Raw genomic sequence first — 20528 nt, 5'->3', positions numbered from 1 at the left:
ATAGAGGTCCAAATCCCAAGACGTTTTAGAGCCAACATTTTTCCCGTGCTCCCTGGCAACAAATACAGTTCTGCTGGCTCACCCAAAACCTACCTGCTGAAAAGCACAGAAAATAATAAAATATTGGAGGCACTTACAAAATATCAATGCTATTCAGTTGTACACCCCAAATTCAGATTTTCCATTTCCCAGACTCCCTGATGCCTGCAAATGACACTTTATGAAAGCAGCATGTATGCCTTGTAAAACAGCCCTAATGCTGTTTTTCAGTCTTCATTTTGAGGGGTATGGTTTAACACAGAAACTTACATGTAACGAAGGGTTTAGGGAATCTTAAAAGCAGATTATGAGCAGAATGTTTTGGTTTTTTAATTCTGAGTCAAGCTGAATATGAGATTTTTATCCTTACAAAACCAAACTGTTGAATATGCTTTGCACTCAAGGAGTTTACTTTCTCGCACAACTGAAAAAACATAGCATAGGTATGCCCTTGGTTTCTATAGAAGTAAAATAGGAGTTCCACCAGCTCTCCTAAGGAAAGAACCATTGAAATCAATATAATTTACATACAGTATATTTGTCCTGTTGATGACCTGAATTTAAAAAAAACCCTGACAAGGAGGAACTTATGTATAGCTCATGAGTAAGGAAAAAGACTGTGCATTGCTCTTAAAGCTCAAGAAGGAAGAGAAAACAAAGACAGTTTAAATAAAACTGCAACAAAAACATGCATTTCTAAGACAGATCATACATTATTCTGCACTAAAAGGGAATATTTTAAGTAAATTTAGTCCAGATCAACTTAAAATTATTTTTTTCAAATAGGCAATTAATGTCCTATTGAATTGTATTATGGGCAGGTACAGAGGTGAAGAGCACATGCAAGAATTAAGGGAATGTCTGGAAACAGCCTCACTAGCAGAAGTATGTTTTATTAACACACCCTGTATAACAGTTCACATAATCAGATTAGGCTTAGCAACTCATGGTTTACCAGAGCTGATCTTAATTTACTAAAAGTAAAAGAAAAAAATCAGCATCAGAAAACCAGGTAACAGTACTGGGAGGACAGGCACGTTCACCAACTGCAGCAGGTGCCAGTGTTTCAACCAAGGAGAAAGATAGGAGGCAAATGATCAGGTTCAGTGTCCCCCAAACGGCATCTATCACATTCCTGCAGGAACGTGATGAGAAATTTCACTCCATCACCATGACAACTCATGCTACATCATTGCCATAGCAACCAGCTGAACATCATTAGTTTTTAACCACAAGCACAGTGGCCAACATGCCACTGAGGAGTGGCCACCACTGCAGCCAGTCCCACCCCAACCCATCCTTGTGGTTTAATCCGACCTCCTTCCACATTTCCCAGCCCCACACCGCCAGCCAAGCTCCCCACCACTGCTGACTTTCCAAACCCCAGTCTGTCTCATCACCAGAGCACTAATTCCATGCATTTTACTGTTGCTTTTTCACTGTCCACCCATATCCCTTCCAGCACCAACACCACACACACACCCCCCGACTGATTTATCAAGCTAAGATTAAATGTGAGTTGAAAAATTTTGTCTTCCCAATGAGTCACTGAAAATCTGCTCTATTAAACCAGCGCACCATGGGGTGGCTTTACACAGTGCATTTGCATCCCACGCACGCACTCGCAGTATCAGTTCAAAGGCGCCAACTGTCCTGTCCCCTGAAGAGCCACGATTTCAGCATCGTCATGGAGAAAGAATGTGTTTGCTCTGCACCACCGAAACCCATGTGATCGTCATTTTAACACACCAGCACAGGCCGGGCCATTGCCTCCCTGGCAGAGTTGTCATCGTGTGTGGTGATATAGCACAGCAGCAGGGGAGCCACACACTAATGCTTTTCAGATCACATCAAAGCCCAAAAGCTCGTGGCTAGATAATGTCTTTTGTCCAGCTATCTTCCAGCATGGAAGAAAGAAAAATAAATACAATTATTACTGGATTTCAACCCAGCTTGGGGGCAGATGGTGAAGCAAGGGTGATGCACAAGCTTGGCCATCAGCGCAGAAGGACGTAGCAAGTTTGCAGCAGTCTGTAGTGGGGGTCTGGGGATACCCCGATGGCCCAGGGGCACTGTCCCCACCCAGCTCCTGGGCACAGCAAGCCCACGACCCTGCCGAGCACCACAGGTCTGCCCTGCATGCATCATGCTGAAAGTGTCATGAAATTAGCTAGTTCTCCTCTTGGAGGGCACATGGAGAGGGCAAGGTCCCTGCCACTGCTTTGGCCCTTGTGTTTCCTCCACTTCCATTTCTCACACCCCTCCTCTGCCTCCCTCAGGTTCTCCTTGGGGTTGATGCAGGCTGCAGCGCTGGCAAAACTCCCTCATCTGGACACCAAAGGGCAGCAGTGGGGTGGCACGGGCACCTGCAGCCAGCCCCTGTGCCCGAGCACACCCAGCAGCATCTGACAGTGCTTGTGACTGCCCAAAGTAGCACAGCGACATCGCCCTGGCACCTGAGCCACCCAGTCACTACGCTACCCCATCTCTACACCTCGGCCTCTGCTGCTCAGGGTTGGTATGGTATAACCATATAACATATAGTTATACCATATACCATACACACATATGTATATACAAACTGGTTTACCATATACCTATAGTTGTATACCACAGTAGCTCTGCCCACATTAAACTATCAAAACCCTCTTACTTTGCATTAAGCTTAAACCCTAGCCTGATGCTCCCTGAATGGACTTTGTCATTCAATCATACTGCACTACACCTTGGTAAAAAATAATTTAAGTCTTCCACTGTTTAAGAATAAAATAAAAGGAAGTAGCAGGAAAAAAAAAAACACCACCCCATCTTTTCTAAAATGGAATGCAATTTTAAGTGAATGGGTAGTTTTCAACAGAAAAGTCATAAAAACTTTTTTTACGTTTTTTTTTGCAAGCCAGTAAAAAAAGTCCCTCGCAAAGAAGATGAAACAACGTATCTTTAGTATTCATATATACATTAAAGGATGAAACTAGGTACCCGCTATTTCTGTTTGCAGCTGAAACAGAACTACATAAATCACTTTACAAGGGAAAAAAGCCAACAAGATTCAAACAAATCTGAACACAGCAGTAAAATCTATCCCATGTTTATAAACATGTAGGAGAGTATAAATTATTTTATCCTGGAAGAGACAAGAGTCCAAAATGACTTTTTTCTTGTTATGTTAATACCACCCTCTAGTGGCAGTTTTTCTTGCTTTGCTGAAACAAAAACGTAGTTTAACACAGTGATCTTGTGCATTAAAATATGGTACAAAAATTGCAAACAGCAATTTGCTTACCTGTGCTGAATTTAACGCCCACACTCCGCAGTCTCTGAATCTCTGCAGCTTTGGAAAAAGACTTATCTGGCTCGTTTCAAATATAACTTAAAAAACCAAGTGCCTAAAAAAATGCTACCACAAAAAAAATAAAATACCGAAGTCCCTATAATGCAGTTACAGAATAACCTTCCAGATGGGTAAGTTCCGCGGTGCTTGGTAAGCAAATTACACACTGATGCTTGAGCCTTATGTTTTTAATATATTATTATCTCCTGAAGATACTTTGGTCAACAGCTTGAAAGAGAGTTATGGCAAGATCTTGTGACAGTTCTGTCTCTGGACTTGCACCTCCTTCTTGGACATACTACAAACTCATCAATAAGATGGTGGTGGGATTTTTTTTTACTGTTTTACCATTTCAGTCAGAAACATCTAGGATGAGCCATTCCTAATCTAGCAGCCAGTTTTAACAGCGATAGGCCTGAGGCACCACAGCGTATTGATATTGAGCACCTTACACGTTTGGGGATGAACGGATCTGGGGCACCATTTCAGTCTATAGGGATAGCAAGAAAATTTACATACTGCCATGAATCCCACTAGGCTGGTCCAAGACTTAAACCCATCTACTTTTATACGTAGTAGAGAGTGAGTAATGTACAACTTCAAAAATCTGCCTCCCACTTCTCTTGCTGCGAGGTACACTCTGCAGGTCAGTCAGCTTGAGGCAACCACTGAGCTGGGAAAACTCAACTTACAAAATTTTGGAGCTCTCCAAGCAAAGCCAGCCTGGGTGCAGAGTATAACCTTCAGCATAGAAATATGATAAACTACATCTAAGCATATTGAATTTGCAGGCAAAATGGTGTAGATAAATTGCTTAGAGGGTTGGGTGGGGACTTGGTTCATTGCACTAATGCTGCAATTCTGTAACAATAAATGAGGAACAGGCTTTTCCTAAAAACTTATTACCCAATGACAGTCAAATGTAATTTGTTTTTGCTCTCTCTGGACAGGGATACATGGAGAGAAGGAGAAGACAGTTTTTACTCAGCTTATACATCTTGCCTTCAGCAGATCTCCACACGCTTTACTCCAAGGTGAGCTCTACAAAAAGCCTTCCACACCTAGAATGGGGCTCAACCAGCCAAATTTTTAAAATAGTTCAGACAGATTTGCAGCACCAGATGAAGAGCATAAGGCTAAACCTGTTAGTGCTTCCAACCACTCACCCCATCCCTCTGACAAGTGCTGGTATCTCTCAGGGCTGGGGGCATGGGCCAGCTGTGCTGCTGGGGGCAAAAGCAGCCTCAGTTCTCCCACCACAAGTCTAATGTAGAGCCCCCAGACAAAAAGCATGGTCTCATAATCGAAGTTTTCACTCCAAGTTTTGTATGTTCCTAGAGTTTTACTTGCAGGTGGTAAGGAGTCCCACGCAGTCCCAGTCTGTCCTTGAAGAAGCATCAGTCCCCATCCCTGAAGAACCAGACCCAGCAAGTGCACTGGGATGACAGGTAACCCCAGGCTGCAGCAGCCACCCCGATCCTGCTGAAAGCAGGGTGGTCATGTCACTACTGCCCACTGCTCACGCAGTGGCCAGATGACTGCACCCACTCAGAAAATAGACAATTGATTTCTCATCCCCAGTTTGCCAAGAGAATGACTCAGGGCCAGGGAGAGGAAGCCTTGAGAGAGCAGGGAATCCTGGAGGCTCTGCTGAACATCCGTGTAAACATGCAGAGGGGGGAGATGTTGACTTGGATTCCCCCGGTCAAAGACAGTATGTAAATGCTTGAGAGACCGTCACACTATTCCATACTGTGGGGTAACGTTTCCTCTGCTCGAGTTCCCAAGAGGACTAACTCCAAGACAAAATCAAAGGCTGGGACTTCAGTTTAACACAGACACCCCCAGCCTCCCTAAGCATCTCTTACTGGTCCTCATTTTGCCTCTGACCACTATGAATGAGGACAACACTGTCCTTCCCCACAGGAAAATTAAAGGTCTTGGTTCAAGGTTGTGCATCCCAGTACCGGATCAGTACCCAGTGCTGGTTCTTCATGGCTCTAACTTCAGGAATTCAACTGGCATACACTAAAAAAACTCTCAGTACTTCTGTAGCAAATTATGTGTACACCACAGAGCCAAAATTTAGTGCCACTAAATACTTTATCTGATCAGCAGCAAGCTGCAGATAAAAAGCGTGACACTGCACTGCTCTAAAGCTTCACATGTTACTCATAGCTAACCACCCCAGCTAATAATGGGATACAGTGACACCTGTCTTAATCATCTGGCCAAAATCAGCTGCTTTCCCAAGACTGTTGGTACCTAAAGATTGGACATGGCCATCCTGGAAATAACATAGTTATTTTAAAGTAGCCACGTAAAAACCAGCAGCTGCAGCTATGGGCGGGGTCAAGCACAGCTTTCACAGGATATAAAATTTCTACAGATTCCTATGAAGTTAGGCCAGCAACACACAGGGTCAACGAAAACCTTCTGCTCGTGGTCCATCTGCATGGCAGTCCTTTTGTGCCTGTTCTCTCCCTGCCCGTCTTTCCCAGAGCTGTCACCTGCCCCAGCCCATCTTGCACCAGCTTGCTTCCTCTCCTCCTGCACTTTACTGTTGTCGCCACGGCCACGTGCAGCTACGGCATGGCCAGGTCCCAGCTGCAAGGTGGAGAGCTGTTAGTCTGCCGCAAACCCAGTAGCTGCAACACCAAGTTGAAAGTTATGAGAGAACTGAACAGAAAAACTCTCTCAGAAAAGCTCCGTAGCAATCACAAAAGTCAGGCAACATGTTGAAAGCATGCATGCACAAGAAAGGAAAAGAGGCAGTTCCTGGAGGAAAAAGATCAAGTATTAAACAATTTAATGGCAAAAGCATCCGTTACCTTTATCCTCCAAAGCAGACTTGATCTTTAAATCAGTCCTTCACTAACAGGAAAAGGAAACCAAGGTGCCATTCCATCTTGCATTTTACTGTTTTGCGTGCCTGCTCTGCAAAGTTTTATGTTATTGCTGTCCTTTGTCAGCATTCTCGTTTCCAGAGCCTCTCCTGCTTTTCCCCATAAACGGCTCCTGCCTTTTCACAGTTGCAGCGTGAAGGCCACCCCTGCTGAGCAGCACAACAGTTGTCCCCAACAGGCAGGACACTGACTTAACTGTTCTCGAGGCTCAGGCAGAGCCCAAGCAAATAAGCAGTGCTTGGCCTCAGCTGCATCCACCCAGGCAGCGCTGGCTTACATCTCTGGGAGTCTGAACACAGGACTTCTGGAGAAACAGGGCAGCAACACCAAAGCTTCAGCCAAGCTAATTAGCTTAGTGCCAGCACTTCTGGAAGTAATCACTGAGCTAACCACCAGCCCAGGACCAGCCACGCTGTGCGACACTCACTGCAAGTTGAGGGGTTATAGGTAAGGGCCAAAAAAACCCAGGACTTAAGGAATGAAGTATAGCACGTTGCTGATTTTCTGATTTGCTGATTGCAAAGCTTGGTTACAAGAAAACTGGGACCCAGTACAGTAAAAGGCAGCAGGCTCACCTGCGGCAGCAGGCGTTGCAGACACGTACACAAGGAAGCCCCAGAAAACTGGTATCAAGGAACAACCACTAGAAAGATCACAAGCATCTCAAAAGGCTCATACATGAAGAGCAGCAGACCAGGGCAATAATTAACTGGGAGTGGGCCATGAAATTGTTTCCACTTGCAGCACAGATTTTTTTTTCAAGTTAATTAGATAAACACTGAGTGTTAGAATTCAAACAGGTATGAGGAATTTGTGTTACTTTTAGATCCTTAAACCCCAAATATTACGTACCTTATGTGTATATTGCAGTCCTCTGCAGCACAATACGAACTATATTAATAGTTTACATTCCCCGCATTGTCTTCATGCAAAGGGGGGAGAAAAGATGTTTTATTCAAGAAAAAAAAAACTCTACACCACATGTAAAAGAAAACAGTTTACAAGACATAAATATAAAATACGTAAGAGGCCTGAGAATACATTTGCTGTTACATTCACACTCCAGGCAAAGGACACCAAATCAAATGTTCCCCCAAAATCCCCATGGACTCAGGTAAGTATGAGGTGTATGAGATTTGTAACAAAAGATAAGCTTCCACACTGCTAGTCTAAGCAACCCGAGTGTCACCAAGAACATCAAATCTCAGTACCTGTTTCTAAAACTTTTAAATACATCTGGAAGCATTGGCTTTCATTATGTTATCATAAACATCTTTACATCTTGCACTTAAAGCAGTCATTTATACAAGACTTTGAAAGTACATTAGTACATTCAATCTCGCTTAGCTAAATTGACAGAGAGGAAAAGCTGGCAGATGGGATATCACCCAGTTCAGCAAAAGCACATTTGTTCTCCAATTCTTTTCCTGTAAGACTGATCAATCTTTCCAGTACTGAAGTTAGTAATGAATGTATTTTTCCCAGTTACTGAGTTTCTGGTCACTTTCACTAACTCCACAGATACGTGTGCGTGTCCTTAATTATGCAGGTTTTCATTACTGGCCTAGCCAGTTTTACATCACAGATAACTCAAAGTCTCCCTGTTACCTTATTTGTCATTTAAAACACAAACTCCTCCAAGTACCAAATGAGAAAGTGCGCTGCAAGTCTGCATGGGCTAACAAATCTAGAAACATTCCTTCATCACAAGTACTCATACCCCACGCACACTTCGGTTTTGGTCATAGCACACCTCAACTCTGCAAAACCACTTGATACCGATTCTCGTGTACCCTCTCTTCAGCTTCACCCCTGCAGTTTTCATTCAAGCCAATTCCTACGGCCTCAATTTTCTGCTCACCACCTTGTATTAATTGAAAGCTGAGATCTTAAAGGAGCCTCGGGGACTGAAAACCAGGGCTCTGAAACCCAGATACAGCTCCACAAAACTTTCTCCCTCCAGCACCAAATTCTCTCCCACTGTTTGTACATCTCTCTCTCCCATTCCCGCTCTTCTCACACCATGAGCATAATGGTTGTGGCTTCCCTCAGCTCTTCATCAACCTAAATATTCAGAAATTCTTACCCATGAGTTGGATGGCTCCTCTGGTGGCTTCCTTAAGGTCCTCTGAAAAAAACAGCAGCAAACCATCCCAGCACTGATAAGGGGCAAAGCAAGTCTCACCTCCCCCTGCAGAGAAACACCACCTATCATCTCTTCCCCATTCCCAGAGACACCACTCACCAAAACCAGTGGCAGGAGAGTGAAGCAAACCACCCAGTCTGCTGAACAGTCATCTCTCCATAAAAACCACTGGGAACAACCTCCAGGCATTTCAGCAACTGGTAAAAGTTGCTGATCTGCTCTGAAGGGCAGCAGATTTCTGTCACCTCTTCCAACATATCCCCTGCAACTCAGAAATAAGCAAGAAGGTGCCTGTACCACATGCACTCTCTTTCCCCAGTCTCCTTTCCCACAGACAATACGAGAGGAAAATACCGTACAGGCAGGCAGAATTTGTATAATGCTTTATTACACTGCTGAAGACTTGGAATCAATTCTGGCAACAGCCTCTTTTCTGTTACTCTGATTGAGGAAGTCAATCGTACAGTGTTCTTACAAGGTCACTGTCCGACAGAGGGAAGCACACGAACTTTGGCAATACTGTCATTTGCAACTTTGTCCTGTTAAAAGGGTAATTCAAGCTGCAAAGTGTAATGCCATTAAAACCAGGTACCGGCCAGTTGCTTATTTATTTGCAAGTTCTGTTATTTTCCAATGGCAAAGAGCAGATTAAACATTTGAGTGATACTGCAGTCACGGACTTTAGGTGAAAGACAGTAGCACAGATACTCACAACAGACTAATATATAATTATAGCAAAGCTCTATTTGGTACAAAGTGGAAAAGTCAGAGCTCACATTCTGAGAACAGAACATGCTTATGTGATTGTAAAGAAATTGGTACCTGCAGCAAGAGGCAAGACAAGTCTCCATGATCTCATGGAGGAGAGAAAGGGCATCAGTAAAAGCCATGTCTGCAATGGTATCTTTTATATTTCAGTCTTAACAGAAACCAACATTATGACTTAAACTCCCTTTTAAAACAAACCTGATGATATTGTTATACTTTACGCAATGTCAACTAAGGATCTAACTTTACTACAAGTACATATCAGTCCTCCTGAATTCCCATGAAAGCGCTTGCAAACTGCATAGCTAGGTCAAAAGAATCACACAATGTAAGGCTACCGCCAAATTGACCCTTTTATTGTATTTGGAAATACTGATCTCCAAAATAAAGCACTTTCAGGGTAACTAGAAAACATACTTTTTCCAAACCTGCAGTCTAGAAGTAAGTGGCAAGAGAGACATTTTAGAATGAGGTAAACATACTGCATAGGCTATATATTTAAATCCAAATTCCAAAAGTTATTTGGCTTAACCATGAAGTTATTTAAAATTGAACAGAAAGAAAAAACTATATACTTACAAAAATCTGAAAACAAATCCAGGTCGGCTCTAGCAGCAAGTTAGAAAATCACTCATTTACAACGAGCATTTCCTACTGTGCTTTTTTTTTTTTCTTTTTTCAAGTTAGCCAGACAAAAGCACAATTTGAAAAGAACTTTGCTGCTTTTTCCATGGAGCTATTCCTTCCAGAATACATGCTCAATCTCAGCTTGTGTCCTTCAGTTAATCTGAGCCAAGACTGGTCCTGGACACACAATGTTACAACATACCAGTGAATACTGGCCTTCCAGCCCATGCTGCAGCTTTTCTTGCCCCAGCCTGCATTCTGAAGCAATGACAAAGCTTTATGACACAGGGTGTTCAGAATAGAGACTGGTGCTTAACAGAGTGTCATAAACCTCAATTATCTTTTAAAACCATTTGAAAACAAAGTTATAATTAACAGTAGTGCCTTTTGTGAGTCTTGTATTTTTATTTAAAATGTGTTCTTGCAGGTTCGCCTTTTTTTAGTATTCCCTTGTATCAGTGCTTAGTTCCCAAAAATCACTCCTGTCAAGCAATGCAATTTCCTGAAAAGACAGTATCTTCCATCCTCACCACATTTTCAATAAACTCTGTAGAAGACAGTCAATGATCAGACTAAGATAAAGTGCATATATTCCTTTCTGATACAGGCAACAGAGTTGTGGACTGAAAAAATAAATCATACTGAAAACCACACCAAAAAAAATATTGTACTGTGGCCATTTAGCACCTCACAATTAAGTTGCCTCACTGAGTACTACCCAAAAATACTTTTCTTCAAGTGTCTGTTAGCTTAAAAAAAAGGGAACTTATAACATTAAAAAATAATGGTTCCTTTTTAATTAGACTCTGAGAATCACAAATTTATGTAACCCTTGAAAGCTACGGCTCTACCAAGGCTGGCTTACTGCCTTGACAACTCGGAAGTAGTTTGTATTTTACCCTTTGGATCCAGGCTTCAAGCTTGCAAAAGCTTTGGAGTTCTTAAGGGAATGTGAAATTTCATTGAGAAAAGAAATAAAATGATAGTCCCTTTCTGACTTCTTGGACTCAAAAATAACTACAATGGTAAAGTGAGGTTCGGGGCGAGTCAGAAAGTACGTGCTTTGGACTTTGTCATCGTAGAAGTGAACAACCTTCTCCAAACTGTTGAGGTCAGAGGTTCTATCAGTCATAATCATGATTACATTGGGCCAGTGCATAACAGGTCTGTCACTGGGCAGAGACACCACTGCAGGGTATTGATCCACTCCTTTGGGTGCTTCCCTGTAAGAATGGGGATGATGATAACCATGTCCCTGAAAACTCTCTGATCCACGATTGTCAAAAATTAAGGAAACATTGACGGCATCATACTTCCGGATGAAGCTGGAAATTTTCCCAAAATAATCAGGATTTGTTTTAGCAGTCAAAGTTTTCATTTCAGATGCTGTTGTTTGTCGACTAAGGGCCTCATGAAAGTAAAAACTAAACTTGGCAAGGAGAATGTTCTTGAGCTTCATCAGCCAGAGGAAGAGGTGCGGAGGTTGTACAGCCTTCTGAGACTGCCCTCCAAACAGATGTTTCTTGGTCTCTCGCTGTTTCTCAAAAATTTGGCCCCAAGTCTGTAGTTTTGTGTGAGCACTGTGCAAGTTGACCAGGGATGGAAGGAACTTCCACTCTGAGATCTGAGCCTGAGCCTTTAAGAGATGTGCAAGCACATCTACCTCCAGCTGGAAACTGCTTTCAAGAGGACTGAGGATTGGATGATGAAATCTAGAAAACAACATTAGTTAAGACATGAGAACTGCTATACACAACAGTGAAATAATCAGATAGGATTTGTCAGTTCACAGACAGAAGACCAAACATTAAAACAGAGTAAAGTGTAAACCAGAAAATAATGTTAATTTAAAAAACAGTTCTTCTAACATAATTATGGCAAATATTTTAATGAACATACAGTACTTCACTTTTGACAACAACATGTCTAAGACCTTTATCTATCAAAGCAAGGGAATTCTATTTGATCAGTTCAAGAACAATCACTGTTCATCTTGATCCATGAACTACTATAACACCATTTCTCTTTAAATTCAAGTGGCTTTGTTCCAATTTAAAATCCCTTCTGATGGTAAAACACATCTTGATAGTTCTGGAATAGCAGTAAGACATTAAGTTAAATTAAAGGAGTTGCTACAAATTTGTTGTTTGTACAGTGGAGCTATAAGGAAGCCAAGCCTTTATTTTCTTTAAAAAAAAACACAATAGAATTGTGATGGAAAATTAGTCAATAGAACCATGATTAACTGTATTTACCAATAAGCCAGGTCTCAAACTTCAAACCTCGGTGAACTAAAAGCAATGAAAGGGAAAAACACTTGGCAGGATTTCATCATATCATACTGAAGATGTTGTAACAACTAATTTCTCTTACTAAAAATTCAGGTCAAGATCAGCTCTCAATTTAACAAATGTTTTAAAAAACCCACCCCAAACTCACAACACTTCATCTACCAAGTAAAAGTACCACTGCACTTCTTATTCACAAGTGATCCTACCATTAGAACAAATCTCGATTAAATGGAATTTTATAGATCCATTCTATAGCTTTCTCACTTTATTTTTTCCTAAATGCCAGCAGAAAAAAAAAAGATCCAGCCTACCTCCCCTTCCCTTGATACTCAAATGACTTGTAAACTCATCAACATAATCAATAAATACATACTTAAACTGTGCAAAACTGTTCCAGTTACAGAAAGAATGAGTCTTCAGCAAACACAGAAGTGGCCTTTTTAGTAAATGCGTTCCCTAAAAGGCATTTAAGACTCTTTAAGAAATCTCCAGCAAAGAACGACCAATAGTTCAAAGACAAGACTTCACGAGGTTTCCATTTAAGATAGATTTATCCCCTCATTTCAGGAAAATATCCTGGGTCTTGTTTTTGTTTTAAAACAAAGAAGTTTATACTGAATTCTTCCAACCTTTAACAGCTCATCTTCACACAGAGTAAAAGCAACTCCATTATTCCCCTCAGCTCCCAGGACACAATACATAAAATCCATTTCAGAAATACTTGGTTCAAAACCAAAACCCTTAATTCCATTGTGGACCAGAGGAGAGAATGAGAATTTTAGGCTTTTCATCCTCTCTCCCTTCACTATTTTTTGACTTTCCATCAAGATCTTGCCAAAACATTAATTCTCAGGTTTGTGAAAATCGTCTGACAATTTTACCACTATTTTTAAGCATCTCTTTTTTTTTGGCAGCCACAATACATGTCTTGAAAGGATTTTCTACTCAGACACATGTCCAAATTTATTTGAAGAAAATGAAATTATTAATATCATAAATCAGTTTATGCACCATGTTCTGCAAACAGGCTAGGTTGACCAGCCACCTTCTGTACACAGTACATGTCAGCAACCATCACATTACCTGTTATACCAGATACAGTGATTACTGGCTACTTCAGTGGGCTGAGAAGTCCAGAGCATATTTACGTTTCTTTGAACAAGAATCAATTAGAAATAATATTCTGTTAACAGTCAACATTCTGTATTTCCAATGATTCTGGTATTCAGAGATTTGCTGCCACATATGTTAAAAAAAAGCATATACAACATTATTTGTTCCAGATAGTCCTATCAAGTGCTCACTTAGCAATGTGGCTTCAACGCACTTGCAGTCAAACAAGGTTATCCTTCAGTCTTAAAAGCAATTAAAAAAATGTATGCTAATGCAGCACTGCCAAGTCTCCTGGATTAACATTATGATGAATAGCTTTAGATTTCTACTTTCTTCATGGCGCATACCTATCTTCATGTTTCACTACACAGCAGAATTTGCTAAACCATTTTAATCCAAAAAACCACACCTCGGCCACAGCTGAGAAGCTTGATAAGGCTGCAGAGCAAACTAACAGGTAATGTACTCAGCACATCTGCTGTAATTAAGTTTCATAACACACAGAAGCATCTGACTGAGCTCAATATCACTTAAAACAGACAGGGATTTATAATATTTCAATAAACCAGAGTGTTAAGAACTTAAAACCACAGTGGAAAATTGATTTTTTTAGCTAATCATTCTCAAAAGCAGATGGATGCTAGAGTTTTGTTTTGCAGACTATGAAGAAGCCTCATTTTTCTTGAGCTTTTAACTTCCTTCCATGGAACACCCATGCATGCATGTATTTATGCTGACTAAAATGATGACACAAATGCTGACTAGATTAAAAACATTAAGACTTAAAAATAATTACATTAAAATAGGTTTAATAGTTACTTATTCATTTTGTACTAAGCTTTTAAAGGATTCTGCTTCTCGTGCTGTTTCAATTATTTCAGTTAAGAACCAACCCAAACCAACAGTTAAAAAAACCACAGAAAAAGTTACTTCTCCAGCTGTATTCTATAGAAAAACAGAAAAATGTCTAGTATTGGCTATGTTCAAGTCAGCAGTAAGTATCACCAAAACAGGTTTAAGCTGTTCAAAAGTTAATGATTTTTCAGATACGAACAATATGACTGTTGTTGACAGTCAATTAATTCTGCCATTCCTTTATCAGCAAGTAATTATTTGCTCTAAGTTATCTGAGCAGCTATTTTCAGATGTAAAGGAAAGAAACCAAGGCCAGAACCTCTCTACAGAACAGATGCCCTGTCTGGCCCTAGCACAGTTGGCTAAAATAATGGCATACATCCTCAACTGCAACTGAAGAATATATTGACAGAGGAAAGAGACTGGGTAAGGACGAGTTAATTTGACCTTTCACCTGAGAGGGTCAACAGACTGTAAAACACAACGGGTTTCCAGACAGCACACATGAACATAACAGCCCCCAGAAACTGATCTGAGGAATCTAAAGGAAGCTATCATTATACCCACTTTTTCCAGAAATATTCTGTATGTGACTGGGGAGAACCACACAGAAGCTACTTAATTAGCTCTAACAGCATCTTAGAAAGTCTCTATCTTAGAGATTTCTCATTAACCCAAAGCAAGATTGTCAGTTCTTTTCCCAGGGAGACACTGCTTATTTTTTTAAAGAGGTTATAACACTACCTTAGAAGCACAGACCTGTCACTGAAATTAATTTAAATGGCACATTTATTAGTAAAACATTTCTTATATTACAGTCTCCAGTCACTTCATCAAAAGTATCAATTTTGTTTTTCAGATTTTTAATGGTGCTGTTGACTCGGGACATGGTCAGAATAGATGGCAATTGTTAGTGTACAACATAAATCAATTTAAAAAAAAAAAAACACACCACCAACTTACCTCCCTTTACTCTTTAATGTTTATCACATCAAGGAAAAAATATGTAAATTTCATGTTGTATTAGACTAACAGCCCTGATAGTCTACGGGTTCACAAAAAAATCACTAGTAAGATCATATACACTAGTTTTGATTTTCAAATCACAAAATTACATAGCAATTTTCCCAAGTTATTCCTAAAAAAAGGAGTCAGCTGCAGTGCTTCGATTTGGAGTATCAGAAAGCAGCACTGAATTATTTCTGCTAGATGTACACCTTAAAAATCATAACTGGGGAAAAAAACCCAACCAACCTACTTCAGCATATTCTCCCCAAACGTCATCTTAGACACTACTTCACTAACAAAAGATTTGAAAGAATTCAACTACATTTGAAAGTTAACTTCCTACAATGGCCACCTTCTTTTGCTTTAAAATAAGGAGGTAGAATCTAATCTGTTCTCTCTTTTTTTAAACTGCCATCACTTTGAAGGCTCATTTCTGTTAGATGTGAAATACCCACCCCAGAGTAACTTAGAAACATCCTGAGATTCTTGTAACAGGAACTATTAGATCTTAACTTCAAGAGGCCATAATGGCAGGGACCAAAGACTCAGAGGTGCTCCTTCTGCTGGCTCTAATACCTCTCAAAAGAAATGATGACAGAGCACTGTAAAACCCTACTAGGTAGACCAGATAGTTGTGGTGTAGCTTTTAGAATGAAGCAGACATATATTCTAGTATAAGAAGTAAAACTGTCACACAAATACCAGTTTCATTTATATATCAATTTTACTGAAGTTCATATGGAATTAAGTCTTGTTTCCTCTCCACTCCCAGTGAAAAAGCACAAGAAATCTTACACATAACAAAAATGATTCTTCCTCTTTGCTGAATGTGAACACATCTAATGTTAATTAAGGAACAGGAAAGATTACTCCTAGAGCATGATGACAGAAACACTCTCCCATTTTTATTCTTCTTCAGAGGAGTCATATTTTGAGACCACACATCTGATGCTGCTGACCAACATTAACTTCATGCACGAATTCATGCAAGGGGCTGTGCTGCTCAGCAGTCAAAGGACGGTAAAGTCTTTAGGCTTGCTTTGAACCTCAACATCATTTATCACAGATCAGGTGTCTGAATACTTACTGCCAGCAAATAAGCACTGACCTTGAGCTGTATTTCCTTAAGATGGATTCCAAAATGTTTACCAGTTCCTCAGAGTTAATGAACTTTTGGGTGCTGAGCGTGTACATTTTTTCATAGAAGTCAGCAATTTCCATCCGAGCCTGAACAAAAAAACAGAGCTGTTCAGACAGGTGAGAAAGCAGCTCTTCCAAGTGAGGAGCTGTTCCTCCTAGTGCATTGTGACCCGTCGCCACCACCTTCTTCAGCTCATTATGCAGAGATGTGTAGATGGTTCGGATGGAGTCCTTTCGGCTGAAGAATGACTGACCACCTGTTCAGATAAATATGGAGGTATTACCAAAATCCAGGGACAGAAAAGATACACAGCAATACTGGAAAATTGTATATAACTTTATATACAAGTGCTTAAATAATGCTTATTTTCCCCCAGCTGTTCCCAACTGTTGTTTGATCAACGTGTAATTTTTTTTTTGTAATCAGGAATTTCAGTATATTATTTTGCAAGTAACTGAATTTTGCATAGCATATACTCAGAAGCATTTCAGGTAATTTCATGCAAGTCAGACTTGTCCCAATTCATATCTCAGCAGCCAACAACTGCTGCAAACCTTCAACTCCCTCACATCTGCCTTAGTTTTGGCATGACCTTTCAGAAAAGAAGGCTTTAGTTAAATTTGCTATTAGCCTGGCAATACTGTTATCTGCGTAAGTCAGAACAATCGAGTCATCAGGAAATTTTTAATAGCCTCCACTCCTATTAATAACTCTAGATCTTTTCAAGAGAATTCCCCTAATGATATCTGTTCAATCGTAAAGCACTCAAATTTGCAACACAAGCTTTAAATCGGAACTATGCGACATTTGTGTGTACAAACCTAATGTTTCCTGTCCCTACACAATCTTAACATAATCCAGAATTCAAATGGAAAACAATCACAGTTTATCTCAGTGAGACCACAGTGCAGATTAATCCATAACTAAAACTAGGCAGGGGAGGAAATCTGTGCTTATCAACCTGCTCAACACTATGAGGAATTTAAAAAAAGAAAAGACAGAAGTAGAGGGTCAAAGTGAAAAATACTTAACTTCGATGTTACCAAAAGACTGTACAAAGGTACTAACCTTATTTCATGATTTCTATGAACACATGCCCTTATGTGCCACTGTGGTACTCAACAGCTGCAGCAGAGCAAGGATCACAGGGACTAAATCTGCAGAACTTTGAGATTCCAAATTTAGGTTCCACTTTGAAACTGCTTATAAATGTTGTAATGGTGGATAGCCCTTTTCACATCCATTTTACGCATGTAATGTTCAAAAGCAACCTCAGCAACTTGAAGCAGGAAGGCAGAGAACTTGTTACGGTGAAACAGCTACCTTACTAAGACAAGAGTAGCCTCACAGGTCATGGGCGGAATGAAATATCATCTATTGCTGTTGTTCATGAAGTATATAAACAAACAAAACTCTGTCCCTTCCGTTGTCAATTTTATCCTTTCTACAAGCACCAAATTCACTTTTTAAAGTCTGCCTTACAGACTGAGTTTTGTCTGTAAAGATCTTCTATAGCATAGTTCCAATTTACCATTTAAACACCAAAGCAGAATTTTCTCGATGTTTTAGTGCATTACACATCAGATGCATATCCCTTGATCTATTTTCCATGCCAGTCTGCAGTTCAAAGAGAAAATCGTTAGCTTTGCCCAGAGGGCAACATGACAGCTCATCCTGTGCCAGTTTGGGATTTTTCTGTTCATGTACAGAGAGAGCAAGAAGCAGCCAAGATTATGGCCCCGACTTCCTGAGACCCTGCAGAGTCTGCACCAATAACAATTCTTAGGAGGCTATCTCCAGCCCCAAGTCCTTACACATATCCATCTCTAATATTAGGCCCTAGAACTGTGACATGAAAAAGTCCTTTGGTCACCCCAGCGAGCTCACCTTTGCCAGAATCTCAGCCAGAGCATCCCAGTACAGAGGCACCTCTGGCTAAATACTGGGAAATGCAGGTAGGTAGCCCACCGGCCAAGAAAGAGACGCACCGATCTGCCAGCCACCTGCGCTCCCATTTATCCCTCGGGGGCAGCCCGAACGGCACGGCCGATTTCTCCTTGGGCCACGGACACTCGCTAACCTAGCCCCGGCGTTTCAAACGCACGAACACGCCCCTCGCCGAGGCCGAGGCCCCAACAGATTTCCGCACAGGGCGACGGCAGCCACCCACTCCCCGCCGCGCCGCCGACGCCCGCGCAGCTAACGCCGGCGCAGGCCGCGAGCGGGCACGGGCCGCCGCGCCGCCAGCACCGCCCTCTGGGGCGGGCGAGGGGCAGCCCGCAGAGGGGCGGGGGCGGGGGCCCGGGGGACTGGGGCCCGAGGGCCCGGAGACGGATCCCTGCCCGCGGGGCGCGAGGGGCGCGGCCGGGCGGTACCTAGCTTCTGGCCCAGGAAGGTCATGCTGTGGTAGGCCTTCTCGGCGGCGGCCAGGTGCGCCAGCCCGGCCAGCAGGGCCAGCCAGCTGGCCCCCGCGCTCTTGTTGGCCTCCCGCTCCTTCTCCACATTGTCCTTGGCCTTGTCATAGGAGAAGATGCCCAGGTGGGAGAAGAAAGTCTCCAGCACGGCCTGTTCCACCGGCACCGGTGCGCCCAGCGGGATAGCCTCCCCCATCCCGCCCGGCGGTGCCGCCGCCTTCTCCGCAACGACGGCGGTTTCCGGGTCCGGCGCGGCGGCTGCGTGAGGGAAGCAGCAGGCGCCGCCCTACTCACGCGCCTGCCCTTGTCACGTGACAAGCGAGGCGGGGAGGCGGGAGCCCGCCAGGGTCACGTGACGGGCGGGGCCGCGGGCAGGTCGCTTGGCGGGTGGGAGGGGGCCGCGCGGGGAGCCGGCCCCAGGCAGCGCCGCAAGCCGCGCGGCGTTCCAGCGGCATCCCCGCTCCCGGCAGGCCCCAGGCCTGGAGGCTGCGAAGCCGGAGGACTAACCCAGGGAACCGCAGCCGCGGCCTAGCCGTGGGCTGGCCGCGCCCGCACCGCGCCGCGATGCCCTCGGCTGCCCGCGCCGGCAGCGCTGCCGGTAACGAGCCCTCTCCCACCCTGCCGCGATGCTTTTTAGGAACCTTGGCCTGGTTTCAGCGGGGATAGAGTTAATTTTCTTCTTACTAGTTAGTACTCTTCTGTGTTTTGGCTGTAATGTGAGAACAATGTTAATCACCGCACTGAAGAGTTTAGTTGTTGCTGGGTGATGTTTATACTGAATCGAGGACTGTTAGTTCCTTGGGCCCTGCCAGCCAGAGGGCTGGGGGGAGGGGGGCACAGCCAGGACAGCTGACCCGAACTACCCAAAGGGGTATTGCATACCATATGATGTCATGCTGAGTATATAAGCTGGGGGAAGAACAAGGAAGGGAGGGATATTTGGCATTATGGTGTTTGTCTTCCTGAGTAACCATTAGCATGATGGAGCCTGGGGATGGCTGAACACCTGCCTGCAAGTGGGAAGTAGTGAATGAATTCCTTGTGTTCCTTGTTTAGCTTTGCTTGCGTGCACGGCTTTTGCTTTACCTATTAACCCTTGAATTTTACATTCCTTTCTGATTCTTCTCCCCATCCCTCTGGGTGAGGGGGAGTGAGCAAGTGGCTGCATGGTGCTTGGTTGCTGGCCAGGGTTAAACCATAACAAACCTGAAGCCCGTTGTCATGTGAAATTGTTCTTCTCAAGTTAAAAAGTTCCAAAATAAAAGGTCTTGCTGGTGACCCTATTCCTACCCTTTGGCATTACCATGGTGGGACTGCCGCAGGGCCATCCAGCCACTTTGCCATTACAGTTTCCCCTCCCTTGCAACTGGGAGATTGTAAATTGCTGAAATTAACCCCCTTTTTTTCAGACCAGATGTTCAATGTTCAGCCCAGATGAGCTCCCCGAAATGATTCACTGTGGAGGCAATGAGCTCAAAGCTCAGCTGCAGGGCCACGAGGCTGTGGATTTAACTGGGGGCTGCTGGGGTAGCACTGACTGGTCCAACTCTTGTGGGCCACCCTCTTTACCCTAAGCAAGGCTCGCTTGAAATCAACAGGCAGTTCCTCTCAGGGCCGAGTTGCAGCTCTCTAGCTACCCCAAAACTAAAACATTCCCAGTTCCCTCTCTGGACAGTCTTTCCCTGTACTCTACTCACACCTGCATTTGTTTTTAAGCTGGCAGCCAGACAAAACACAGCATGTTCTCTTAACTCTGGGCAAGACCTGTATACCGATCAAACAAGCTGCCTACCTCTGGTTTAGAAAACTCAAAGCACACTGTAATTTTCAATAGGCACCAGATGTAAAAAATGGCTTTAGGTGTGAAGCAGCCTTTTAAATTAACCTTT

General features: G+C 42.8%; 1 protein-coding gene across 2 annotated transcripts; it reads right to left on the bottom strand.

The window, feature by feature from the left end:
* Positions 1–10202: 10202 nt before the first annotated feature.
* Positions 10203–18935, bottom strand: KICS2 (KICSTOR subunit 2). 2 transcript variants are annotated; one of them, XM_055808480.1, is made up of 4 exons: positions 18601–18935; positions 16408–16481; positions 16193–16329; positions 10203–11529 (listed from the first exon to the last, which is right to left on the bottom strand). In XM_055808480.1, exons 1-4 carry the CDS (start codon positions 18833–18835, stop codon positions 10713–10715), a joined length of 1263 nt encoding a protein of 420 aa, XP_055664455.1. In that variant the 5' UTR covers positions 18836–18935; the 3' UTR covers positions 10203–10712. The 2 variants fall into 2 exon arrangements, with proteins under 2 accessions (XP_055664455.1, XP_055664454.1); XM_055808479.1 differs by having other exon boundaries at positions 16193–16481.
* Between the last annotated feature and the right edge of the window lie 1593 nt (positions 18936–20528).

This window comes from Falco peregrinus, chromosome 6 (assembly GCF_023634155.1).
Source record: "Falco peregrinus isolate bFalPer1 chromosome 6, bFalPer1.pri, whole genome shotgun sequence".
NCBI classification, from domain to species: domain Eukaryota; kingdom Metazoa; phylum Chordata; class Aves; order Falconiformes; family Falconidae; genus Falco; species Falco peregrinus.
The sequence above is the reverse complement of the archived record's forward strand: the minus strand, read 5'-3'. Positions and strand labels throughout refer to the sequence as shown.

Coding starts and splice junctions, on each gene's coding strand:
- KICS2 (XM_055808479.1), bottom strand. CDS start 18,835: ATGGGGGAGGCTATCCCGCTGGGCGCACCGGTGCCGGTGGAACAGGCC. Junction 16,482..18,600: donor CTTCCTGGGCCAGAAGCTAG/GTACCGCCCGGC, acceptor TTATCTGAACAG/GTGGTCAGTCATTCTTCAGC. Junction 11,530..16,192: donor TTAAGGAAATACAGCTCAAG/GTCAGTGCTTAT, acceptor GTTGTTTTCTAG/ATTTCATCATCCAATCCTCA.